The sequence below is a fragment of the Nymphaea colorata genome, chromosome 1 (assembly GCF_008831285.2).
Source record: "Nymphaea colorata isolate Beijing-Zhang1983 chromosome 1, ASM883128v2, whole genome shotgun sequence".
Classification (NCBI taxonomy): domain Eukaryota; kingdom Viridiplantae; phylum Streptophyta; class Magnoliopsida; order Nymphaeales; family Nymphaeaceae; genus Nymphaea; species Nymphaea colorata.
The window spans coordinates 21,349,016-21,362,235 of NC_045138.2; the positions used below are offsets into that span (position 1 = coordinate 21,349,016).

The 13,220-nt window shown below is 36.7% G+C and overlaps 1 protein-coding gene across 1 annotated transcript; it reads right to left on the bottom strand.

Annotated features, from left to right (window-relative positions):
* Nucleotides 1-1,619: 1,619 nt before the first annotated feature.
* LOC116246149 (tubulin-folding cofactor B) lies at nucleotides 1,620-12,193 on the bottom strand. The gene is made up of 7 exons (XM_031617871.2): nucleotides 11,780-12,193; nucleotides 9,809-9,927; nucleotides 7,053-7,114; nucleotides 6,850-6,888; nucleotides 6,566-6,699; nucleotides 2,881-2,950; nucleotides 1,620-1,948 (listed from the first exon to the last, which is right to left on the bottom strand). Exons 1-7 carry the CDS (start codon nucleotides 12,031-12,033, stop codon nucleotides 1,901-1,903), a joined length of 726 nt encoding a protein of 241 aa, XP_031473731.1. The 5' UTR covers nucleotides 12,034-12,193; the 3' UTR covers nucleotides 1,620-1,900.
* Nucleotides 12,194-13,220: the final 1,027 nt, after the last annotated feature.

Consider the following 13,220-nt stretch of genomic DNA (forward strand, 5'->3'; position numbering starts at 1 on the left):
AAACGGTTAGCACCAACATGAAACAACGTTACTTTTATCATAATTAATTTTCCTTTCTTCTTTACTATTTTTAACTCTAAAATAGTAATAATTAAGAATTGCAGGCCGTGAGGAGGAAAACAACAGTTGCAGTGGGTTTTAAGAGATGACAACAGCAACATCTTAACAATAAGAAATAATAATGACCATAACGAACAGGATGAGGAGGAAAATGGTGCTGTTGAACAGTACGTGTTGATTCTTATAAGGCTATTAGTGAGGTTTACAAACCCAACCTGGTGGTTGGCCACAGCTTTCATTCAAACGAAGCTCTACATTTAGAAATAGTGACCTCACACAACACTTAACATTCAGAGAAAGGGTTGCATCATAAAGGTAGGAATTCAAACCATTTGATCTCTGATAAGGTCCATGCTCTGCAGAGTCTGACTTGACCTCATCTGTCCGGTTAACTCGAACCCATGCTTGAACCTGATCTGAACCTATATGTGACCTAATGATGTCAGGGTTCCCGTTTCAAAGCGGTATATGAATCCAATTTGTCATTTAAGGGGGCCTTTGATGGGGCTGGCAAAAAAAAAAGAATTTTTTCATATTGTCCTGTGATTGAAAAAATTCGTGAACAGAATTGGAGGTTCTTGTGGAAACACCGAAACTAAAAGAACACTACGAATTTCATGGTAAAACAGAAGAATATTTCAGGAAAAAAATTTTCAGCGTCTGATTCCCAGATATATGGTGGCGATAAATTTCTCCCAACCACGTACACTGGGATTTTTTCCTGCTTTTCAATTACCTATTAAGTACATCAGTGGTAAAACCAATCTTATCAATATCATTGTGTGATACCTTTGTCTGCCCTGATCAGAACAACACAGGACCGACACATGGTTTACAAGCATCTGCCAATTCAGATACATATAGGCTGATTTGAATAAAGTAATATTTTTTATTTTTAAAAATTGCCGACACAAGTGGATACAGGCATATCACCGAAGCTCCTGAACTGAGATGAAAACCAATATTTACAACAGTGGGTAAAACTCCTTGAAAGTGAGTAACAGATTACCATGCCTTAAGGCAGAGTTTCACATGTATTCAAGGATGGTATGCTCGCAAGTAATACTAAGGTTAAGTTGGAAACTATGAAATTGGAAAGAGAAAGCAAACTAGAAGTTTCTTGCCTTCGTAACAAACTTCTGACGTTTGGAATTGGAAATGAGCAGTGTACGAAAAGGGAATACATATTCTTAAACCAGTTTTCGATTCTTCCTGGTTTCAAAAAGACCACAAAACTAACAAGAACCCACACGAGAAAAAGAACAAATTAACAAAAGAGCTCAAAAGCTCGAAGACATATAAAAGACATTAGTTTTGATTTTGTCATTTAAGAACCATAGTTTTTCATGCAAATGTCTAGATAGATGAAAGCATAAAGTACAAGGAATTAATATGAGCTAGTGTGATTAGACAGATACCACACAAGAAAGATGAAACTAAAGGCAAAAAAGAATACTGGCATTAAGGTGTTGCAGCGGATAAATTCAAAACAATCTAACCCTTGGATCTATTAAGCAAAAAGAATAGGCATAAGAAACTTGAATCAGCAAAGAAAAAGGGAGTGCAGAAGGCCTCAACCAAAGGCTTTGGATTCAGAACATTGGTTACAGTTGGACACGTGTGCAACTGTGCATAGCAATACCATATCATAATAATGCCAGCTACAGCAACATAGCGCACACAAACCAGCATGTGATGGGCTTTGCAGAAATGCTTAAAAATATTTAACACCATTTGGGAAGATACGTCAAATGCCAACTAGAAGTCAAATAATATCAGCACTTAACATTCATGGAGAAGAGTAGGTGATAATGTGCAAACTCTAATTCATCTTGACCTTTCAAATTTCATCTTCTTCAAATGGATCCCGTTCAGGATAATCACCAACCTGGACGGAAAATAAAAGAATATTAAGGTAGCTGATCTAGACAAGGATAAATTCAGTTAGCAAAACAATAGGCCCCTACACATCTTGGTTAACAGACTAACACAGCGCTCCAAATAACTAGTAATGTTGCATGGAAAGTAGATTTGACTATTAAAGTAATATTTGAATAGAAAAAACAGTAGCTTACTTTCGAAACTCATTTTTGAGGCACTAGTCTAGTAATGGAAGGCCTAGTAAAGCTACTCCCAAACCATTATTTTCGAGTGTATTCTAGAATTAGTGGAGTTGCATTCAATGCCAGCACAAAATCAAAGCACGGTCCACAGTGTCTTGTGCATGAGAATAGCAGAAGTTGCATTTACATAAAACAGAACAACAACATAGATGTAAAATAGATTAATACAGCCATAAATTGCATTTAAATCACCCAGCACTGGAGTTCCCTAGCTAAACTGAGAGGTTCAACTTTAAATATTCAAAGTTTTAGTTGATTGGAAACTTGTCCACGAATATTTTTCTTTTACATTTAACTGCACCCCCAATTTCTTCTTCTCAAATTCGTGACCAATGGAAGTTTTCAGAACTCTAATTATATTGAGCGTAGCAGAGTAAATTTTGCTACTTGACCCACATTTTGTTGCTAAGAGCATCAACAATTTCATGAGTTGTATAAAGGCTGATTTTAGTATAGGTGATTTGACATATTTTCAGAACTAAAGAGCAAGTTGCAATGTAGTTGAAGGTACTTCAAACTTTTAATTTCAGCTCCAGCCGAATCATGATCCAGTATGCAAAGATGCATCCAGTCATCAAGATTTTGAACATTGATTCTGTTAACAGAAACTTTGTTTTGTTAAGTTGTCATATGATATCAAATAGCACAAAACATTACAGTGCGAACAAAATAAACAAAATGTTATTCCATGTGATACCTTGACTTTATCGGGCCTAACCATTGCACCATGAAGTGGAGGACAATCGAAGTATCGCTTCCCTTTGACACTGAAAATGACAAAAAATACCAAATGCAATCAAAAGAAAAGGAAATTGAAAGCACAACAAACATGTTTTTATGATTATAATATAATGTAATTTTGTCAAAATATCAAGGATAATGAGCTGAAATATGCTGTCAAAGACAGACATCCACTATAATTCATACCTTAAAAGTTTCCAGTGTAATATGATTTACTGCAAGAACAAGCATTGATTTTGAGCTTTTCACATACTGCCATTTGTACTCCTAAGGAAGTTAACACAACAAACAGAGGACCCAGACAAGACAAAGGAGGAATGGAGTTGCTTGATTATGAAAGTCAGGCATAAAATGTCAAAAAATGTATTTGTATTGTCGAGTGTTATTGTACAGTAAGTCAGTTATGGTGAAAAGAATATATTTGCCAAGGAGTCCATCCAAAATGGATAAGTTGTAAAGAATATATTCTCAAGTAGTACAATTACTACTTGAGAATGTTCCTAGTTATTGTGGAGCTCATGAACTAAACCCATATTACAAATTTGTAGCAGTCCACCAGAAGTCAGAAAATGACACTGTACTAAACCTTAATGGCTCTAAACCAGCCGATGATACCAACATGAAATCTTTAAGAGCCGGTCAAGGAATGAGAAGGTAAGGGCTATCTAATCCATGAAACCACCTCGTGGGAAGAATTCTTTAGAGTTGTGTATGGACCTACATTTTTTTGCCTAAAACATAGTACCCCATCCAACCAAAATGGAGCAAATTCAGTGACAACAAATTCTTGAAACAGCAGAACAACAAGACAAATAGATCTATGTTGGTTGGATGGGTATTGTATGTTTTAAGATGTAAAAGACAGGTACTAATCGATGCTGAAGATCCTCCCTAAAAGGTGATTTTGTAGATTAGATATGCCTCACTTTCCCCTTCCTCGACCGACTCTAGGAGGCTTCATGTTAGTAGAATTGGCTGGTTTAGGGACATTAATGTTTGGTACAATGTGACATTTTCTTACTTGCACTGAACTTTTACAAATTTGTAATATGGGTTTACTTCAGGGACACCACTAGCGTAGTGCAACTTTAGGGAGAAAAACTCGACTTAACATATAACCTCTTTTCTGTTTTTTGACAACTCTATTGTAAGTGGATCTCTGACCAGATTTGATAGGACTACAGATTGTACACTCATTATATCTCCTAACGTACTGTGATGTCTCTGGCTCAGATAAGGACGGGATTTGGAATTTCTCGGTGGACATTTGTTCACTACGCAACTAGCACTCGACATGTTGTCCATTGAATTCCTCACATAAATGTCTAGTAGCTGAGTTGGTAGCACCTGATGTTTCACTGGTAAGCGTCAGATAACAGAAAATTTGTACTCCTAGTGAAGTTAACACAACAATCAGCTCCACCAACAATGTGGAACAAAAAAATGCAAGCACGGGAACACATGACAGTCAGCTCTCTAATTCCTCCCTCATTAAAGACTATGTTTAGGAATTATGGAGAAGATCAAACCATGTTGTTGAGAAGTATAGAGAAACAATGCAGTGAGATGTTAGTACAAAAATAACCCTGTTAAAATATGCATATACTATTCCCAATGTGCATTACGTTTAGGTACTAGAGAAGATTACAACACCCCAGGCACCACAACAGAAGAAAATAGCATATACACCACAACAAAGCAACACTGTTATAAGCTAAACAAACATAATCCTCAAGCTTACTGCCTTGTGAATAGGGCTGGGCATCGGGCCGGGCCGGGCCGGCCCGATAAGAACGTCAAAATCAATGCCCGGAAACCGTATCAGGCGGGCCAATGTAATTTCGGGCCTCGGGCTTCGGTTAATGCCCGAAGCCCGGCCCGATTGATAATGTGCCGGGCGGGCCAATGTAATTTCGGGCCTCGGGCTTCGGTTAATGCCCGAAGCCCGGCCCGATTGATAATGGGCCGGGCCGGCTTAGTCGGGCTTTTGGGCGGGGCAGGCCGGGCCTGTTTCTCATTTCTTCTTTCTTCTCCTCCTTCTCGCAAGAGAAATCGACCGAGTGGTTGTGGTGGACAGTCCATTGGAATGCAAAATCTGGCGATGAAATGAAAAAATGATCGACTGGTTGCGATGATAACGAGAAGCGAGGGAGAGCGTGATGAAGAGGCGGTAGCGAGGGAGAGGAGCGCGATGGAAGAAGCCTAACGGGCAGAAAAAAAAAATCGTTGAAAAAAAGTCGGACCTTTACGGTGATGGCGACGGGTAGGACCGAAGGCTGACGGGGAGGACCGATGGCTGTGCAACGGCGACGGGAAGGACCAAAGGAGGCAGCCGAGGGCCGACGAGGAGGATGGGAGGAGGCAGTCTCGACGACGGAGATGAAACTTTAACAACAAAAAAGTCCAAAACCCTAGGCTACCTAAGTTCATTTTTGTAAAAAAAAAAAAAATACTATAATAGTAATGTCTGGCTTCTTGGGCCGCCGACGATCATAGCGGCAAGCCCGAGCCCGGCCCGTTATTTACCGGGCCGGGCCAAGCCCGATAAAAAAAACCCGAAACTCAATTTTTCAAGGCCCGGGCCCGGGCCCGTGGCGGGCCGGGTACCGGCCCGATGCCCAAGCTTACTTGTGAAGTTTATAGGGAAAGAAGAGAAAGCAAAAATAAAGAAAAAGGGTTGTTCTTCTCAGTCAAGTCTTTCATTTAAGAAGAATTTAGTTGGCCAGAGGAGTTGTTGCAGGAAAAAGGAAATCTAGTGAGAGAAAAAAATCAGGAAAATTGATTAGAATATAGACATTAACAATTGAACTAGCTTAAAGAAATCCTTATCCCACACTATCACGGTTCCTTGTTAACACTAGAAATGCACACATGGACGAAGATTTATTCCTTTGACAGGTGACAAGTAGTCATCCTGGACCTACATTTACAAAATAGAGCATGAAAACGCCCACTTATATGAACTCCCAGTTTGCAGGTTTTCATTCAACTTTTCCTTCTTCTTTTTTTATTTGTTCTGCAATATGTCCAGTCAAAAAATTAATTTTTCTAGTTCCTGTTTTCCAGATCAGATTTACATTTTTAATATAGTATTTCATTCTCTTCAGCAATATCACTACCACTTCCTCCTATTGAGACATCTTTCTGGTTTCACACATGTGATGGAGAAGTCCTTACAAGTCACATATCCATACAGTAATATAGCTATCAACTTTTGATGTCTTGTTTGACATGCATATTTGCCTCAACGACTCATTCCATAAAATTTCTCCCATACAAGTTTCCACTACTGTGGCAAAGCCAATTTTCAAATTCAATATTTCTTGGTAGTTTAATTGACTATAAACCACATTGATTAATTATTTTCAGCATGTGATGCGCTGCTTAACATATTATTAGATGCTTCTTTTGACATCAAAAGGGCAAGCATAAATTTCTCACTGATGCCCATCTCTCAGTGGCTGCTTAGCAGAAGCAGCCAAAACATTAGGTTCTATCAAAGTCTCCTGTCGTGGAAATCAAGATTTCAGTTTCATAGTAAGAAGATCAAAATGCACATGGACGCATGGAAACCTTCTTAAAACACATGCATATCTATGCACTTCAAAAGGAAAATAATGAGAAAGCATATGAGATCATACATGCCATCATGCTTCCCAAGTGGCTCGTCATATTGCACGCCAATCCAAAAGCCAGGTGGAAGTGTTTCAGCCCTGCCAACAAATTTCACAACACCTCTTTTCTCCCCAGGCTCAACTTGACATCTGTCTCCTACCTGGAAAAGTGTGAATTACTTTCAAATAATATCTAACATAATTTAGAAAGGGGAAATCAATCATTCATGGCAAAAAGACAAATTTGCTTGGAGAAACTTAATTTTTTTGAAGTATGCAATTTATTGAATGCAGAAGACACAATTGCAAACCTTGATAGCCACAGCAAGGTCCTCATAGTCATCCTTTACCTGTCAGCAAGTCATGTATGAAATACTGGTGTCAATCACATACACAAACTGATAGAAGCACCAATAGCCCATGTAGTGAAAAAAAATTTGTATGAAACAATAGCATATGTTATGCAAAAGGGCATGATTACAGAATAAAAAATTATTGATAGTCACAAGCATACATTGTCTTCATTGGCTGTGGACATTTGTGGTGCCATTTTCTCCTTAAATTTTCTAAAAGTAACTGCAGCAGAGAATTGTTGCAAGTGGATAAGCCATTTTTACAAATTTCACCAACATGGCCAAATTTTCAGGAACAAAGAAAAAGAATATTTAGTGGCAATGCTATTCAAAATTAACAATATCAGAATCTAGTCCTATGATTTATACAACTACCAACAGTTTTCAGTTCACAAGGATGATAGTTTTCCTTTATAGAAAAAATATCATGCATAAAATATCTTCTCAACATATTGTCATAGTGAGGAAGAAATAATATTTTATAATAACCAAATCCAAAATTTTTGCTGATATCAGTAACAAACATACTAAGCCCCTTTCCAAGGAAAGCAAGAAGCAGATACGAAAAGCCTAGAGTAAGAGGATAGCAATTTTTGGTAGTTAAGAGTTGTTTATACTTGTATTCTGAGGATTGCCTAGAGATTTTATCAAATTTGAAGTGATATAATTGTCCTTTTGACCATTCCACATGACTCAGAATGTATTGAAACATCATCTTATGCCCACAAAAAATGGGGATGCAGGCTTATTTTGTAAGTATTAGAAACAGAAAATGAGAGCAGATAGGGTGTAGGAGGAAAGGGGAATTATCCATATGAGGTTGATACTAGAAAAAAAAGAGACCCTTCTGTGCCACCCATAGCTTAAGCATATCCTATGTGTAGTCAAAATTAACAAGAATGAAGTTGGCCCAGTAGTCACTAATCTGTTGTTCTGCACAAGATTTTCCACACAACTTTTTTAAGATGTGATTTTTCTCGGAAGTTTTAGGAGAATTTCAAAGTTCTAAAATTTGAAAAGATATAAATAAGAAGGAAACGAGCTACAAGAAAATAAGTTTTTTTGCAATCTCTCATGCAAGAAAAAAAAAAGTACAAGTAGAAAATTTTATAAACATAAAAGAAACAAAAAGGAACATTCATAAATATAAAAATATAAAAGAGATTTTTTGAAAATCAAAGAGAATATAAAGAATATCATGGGAAAACATCTTGCAATAATACCACAAAATCTCATTATCTGCAAATCTTAAAATACTGTGACTAATTTGCTGATATTATCAGATGTCTTCAAAGTGGTAAAAATTTTGTAACATTTCAATATGAATAATGTCATGACTATGCTTAGCTCCATTAAGGCTAATACATTTGTCTTGATCTTTCCTAAACGTGTTACTGCCCAACCTTTTCTAAAAGAAACCTTGTTATACAACAGGGATTGCATCCACGATATTAACTCTAAAGATGGGACATGTTACTGAAGCTCCAGTAGAATTGACAATGAACACAGGACATGTTACTGTAGCTCTACTTAAAGTGTGCTAATTTAGGCCCAAGTACAGCTGCAGGACAGCCAAATCAGAGTCCAAAACCTCATCAAACAGCGGAATGGATGTGGAAACGCCTGACTGAGACTGTGCATATTAATAGGTCGTGCCATAGAAAACCTCAAGGCAATCCCATTTTCATACTTGCTGTCAGCCAAGCAACTGAACTCAAGGCCATGAGTGCAAGCTGTGTTTCAAGGAGAAAGTAATGCCACAAGCTTTGTGGACCATAATTAACCACAATTACCAATATCTCCAACAATTGAGAATACCCTGATATTTCAAAACATTGTTAAAAACAAAAATACCACAGGTCCACAATATGATTGCAATATTAGATATTCCTAATATTTTCCTGAGACATTGAAAGTTCTTTTCTGTAAATTTCAAGTACGCAACTTTTTTCCTTGTTCTTCTTTATGTTTTCAAAAGGTTTTTCTACTTGTTTTCTTTATATTTTTGCAAGAAAAAAAACCCAAAAAATATACCTTCCCATAATCTTTTTGTTTGTTTTTTCATTTCCCAAGTTTTAAAATTTCTGAAATTTTCCTGATAATTTCCTAACAAAAACCATGTCTCAAAAAATTTGAGAAACTCGAGGTTGGGTTATCCGGAAAAATCTGGTTTAACCCAACCTCGAGTTCCGTTATACCTTATAGTGTGTTTTTTCAATGCTTTAACCATGTCCTGGGTTCCAAATAAGTATACTCCCACTATAATGAAACTCGAGGTTGGGTTAAGATGAATATGTGTCATGGCCTGATAGGGATAGGTCAATACTTGGTGGGATGCAGTAGCTCTAAATAAAAATTAGATGACATACAAAGGAGTATTTGAACTAATGAAAATTTTCCTTGTTTCTTGGTTTCTTATTTTTCTTCCCCACTCTCTCATTCTCAAGCAACTGCACTTGGACATGTGTGTGAGAGATGCAAAAGGCTTCTATGACAATGACAATGATCACAATTATGAAAGACAGGAAAGTATTAGAAGGAAATCCAAGAAAACAAAAGTAACATAAACATGAGTTATACGCCAAGCTTCCTGGGCGGCAGGAGATAAGTTCTCCAATCTGGAACAAAAGAAAAAAAAAAAGGTGAAAGAACTCCAAATAGATGTGATGTTCAAACAATCAGCCCTCTTAACATGTATTTGAGAATTAATGATACCATTTGCAGTGTGCCATTTATCATACTAAAACACTGGCTGTAAGTTCCGCTGGCAGTTTACGTTCCATAGAAAGCTCATAATACACTGAAGGTGAAATTATCTTAGCAGGTTTGTGCTGTTAAAATAGAAAGAATATGCCTCTCCAACAAGCATATAACCAAATAAAATCCTTAAAATAGGCAAGCCAAAAAGGGAGCATACAGCCGAGTTTGTCATAAGCTTCTTCCGAAATTGTGTATTTTTCCACCGCTGAAGTATCCTCCAACCAGCCTCCAGCTGTCACTGAAGAAGGGTCAAGGTCTATGATATGCAACCTATACCTGTAAATTTTTGTCAGAAAATAATCATCAGATGGCTGAACTTTGAAGTGGCATACACATGTAATAGTACCAGTTTCAAAGTAATGGAAGCATAGTCATTAGTCACACATATCTCCGATGATTTGAATAGATCCTATTATTATTGTCATCTTTGGCAAAGTATCCAGATAGTTTCAAAATATTAACAAAAGAAAAAAAGGATGTCACAATATTATCATGATATTATCCCAAGAAATTCTCGATATTTTTCCAGTCTTTCATGAACTCCCTTTTTTCATATTTTCAAGCATGTAATTTTTTGTTTTTGAAAAGCTTTTCTGCTTTTTTATATTTTGAGTTCTATTCAAACTTTTTATTTTTTCTTTATATTTTCTAATTTTAAAACTTCTGAAATTTTCTCAATATTTTCCCGAGAAAATAAAAAAGGACCAAAAAAAAGTTTGCAGAGAGCAATATTGGCAACTAGGTATGAAGGAAAAAGGAAAATCTTCAGATACACAAATCCGAGGGAAGGAAACTCAAACAACAACAGGGTATCCATGAAAGCTATACTACAAAAGAGGAGACACTATAGTGTAAAGTGAAAAATTAGAATGCCAGTCACGTGCCTGATTTTATTAAGAGAAGCTTAGCAATAAAATTATGGCCTTCCTACGTAAAAATGGTAGATAAAACCAACAATTGAACAGAAAAAAACATCATCAAAAGCATAATTCATTGCAAAATACATTATTCCTATTAGTATAAGATGTAGAAAGAAAAATGCAACATCAAAAGGTAAGAAGACCAAGGACAATTCAAGAAAAAGAAACATTTCATCGTTCAAAATTAGCAGAAGCATTGTGATACTTGTGAAACAAAAACAGATAGCAGTTTCAAGTTCAGAGGCGGGGAGGAGATCAAGTTAGACTGATTTAAATGGCAGAGAGCCAGTACCATTTATAAGGCCACAACCGGTGTTGACCAAATTTCCTAGTACCACTATTATTACTTCAATGGAGCATAACATGGATTATGCTATACTACATTCCCTGCAATAACATCCTTTTTACCACCTCTACTATTTGGAGTCCAGGGAAAACATCGGTTCACAGGGTTGAGCTGTAGTCAATATTCACAACTGCATTATTAAATTTAGGAAATAAAAAGAATCAGCTGAATATTAGGCAAGAAAGTAGAACTATAAAGAATTAAAAAAGGATGCACTCAGACAGGATATGCAGTAAATGATTGTGCCGGTGGGAAAAAAGAAAAAGGATGTTTATAAAGCTAACTAGGCTACCATCACTATTCACATACTTGATTTTAAAGCACACCGTCCAAAAAAGGTGGAAATTTTGAGGCTTAATTGCAAAAGGACAAGCAATGGAAATGGGCTTCCAACTACTAAACAAAAACAACTAAAGAACGATTAGAAAAAGAAAAAAACATGAAAGGATAAGAGGTTACCTAAAACTAATGAAACAAATAACCCCATTCTTATTTCTTACTGTAAAAATTGAAAAGAACATCGATTTTAATCAATCATGGACATCCGCGACGATACGATTCTGAGGAAAAAGGATAAACAAGAACGTCAATGAGGAGATTAAAGTTCAGGAGAATTAGTACGGAATCCCGTCGAATATGCAAGACAAATATCGATCGCGTGGCCGATCAAGTGGCACAGGGGATTAGCATTAGAAACGGCAGTCCATAATCAATGCTCATCAGAGTAGGAGCAATAAAAAAGACAAACAAAAAAGACGCGGCCTATTCAGTACTACATTCAAAGCTTAAAGACAGCTGACACGATCAGGGGATCGAAAGAAAACTAGAAGAAAAACTAGTCGAGGAAGAGAAAACCACCCACCCATCACGGGGAGAGTAGAAACCAAGGGGCCTCTGATTGTCAGAAAGGTCGCAGACTTTCTGGCCGGCGTCGTCGTAGAGTTGGAGGGACATGGAGTCAACGGAAGTGCCGGTCTTCCTCCAAAGCTTCTCCTTGACGGATTCGATGGTGCTCTGCAGGGAGAAGCGGACGTCGGCTGCGAAATGAGAGAGGTTGGAGTGGGTCACTCGAAGAAAGACGGTCTCGTCCACCTCCACGTGTAGAAGAGAAGCCATGGCTCCTCCTTCCTTTCTCCTCGCTGTTGCTTCCACCGCCGCCGCTGGTTCCGTTCTCCTCCTCTCAACAAGGCTCAGAGCAAAAGGATCTCTGTGCGTCCGTCACGGTCTGCTTGTCCCTTACTTTTCGAAGCATTTTCATGGTCTCTGGTGATTTTCATTTTAGATCCTATGTTTTTAAAGCAAATCGAAAGTTTTAGATACATAAAAGGCAGTGGTTCCTTGTTCCGAACAGTTGCGGATGGCAAAGAAGTCGTCATTAACAAAAAAACACGATAAATCGCTCAAAAGGTTGCTATTAACCGTTGCCATACTATAACCCATCCCTAATGTGAAATTAAGAACTACTTTTTAATGTCAAATTTCATTCCTAATGTCAACTTAAGAAATTTTTTTCACGATAAATTCAAACTTTAACCATCCAGGAAAAGCATTGATCTTCCTACACACACATATGTATATATAGTAATTGGTAAATAGTAAACCATTTGGGTAACCGATAAAATCCAACCATCTTAAATTTGTCTTAAAAGTATTTTAAATAAAATGTGAACCTTTTAATATATTCATAAAAACTAATTTTATACAAATAACGTTTTAGTTTAAGGTATTTTTGAAAAAAAAAATCTTTCCTACTATCAAAAACATTGGTAATATAAAAATTGACTAACTTAATATATGTTTATCACCAAATCACTCTTAATATTATATCTATAAGATTAGAATCTAGAAGAAATATTTTAATGATTAACTTTAATGAGTATGTTTTTTGTTCCTTAAGTGGTTTGGTAGAGAGAGTAAATGATGATTCTAGTTATCTATACTCTCCTACCCATCTAACCAAGGCAATTTATCTAAAGGGTTGAAGAAAAACAATGAGAAAAAGTGTAAATTAATACTAGAGTTGAAAACAACCATCACATTTTTCCTATATGGTGCAAACTATATGGTTGGGTGACTTTAAAAAGCTAGTCACCATTCAATTTTCCTATATATATATATATATATATATATATAACTGAAGTTGTTGGTTTATCTACACATGATTTGAAAAAATAATTTTTGGACAATAGCCATTGAGTTTATAAAAGATAAAAAAAAGTTGCTTATTTCAAGTTGTTCGACGGCAAATATTAGTGGTGCTACTTACGGCAAAAATTTGCATTGCAATGAAGCTGAACCAAGTC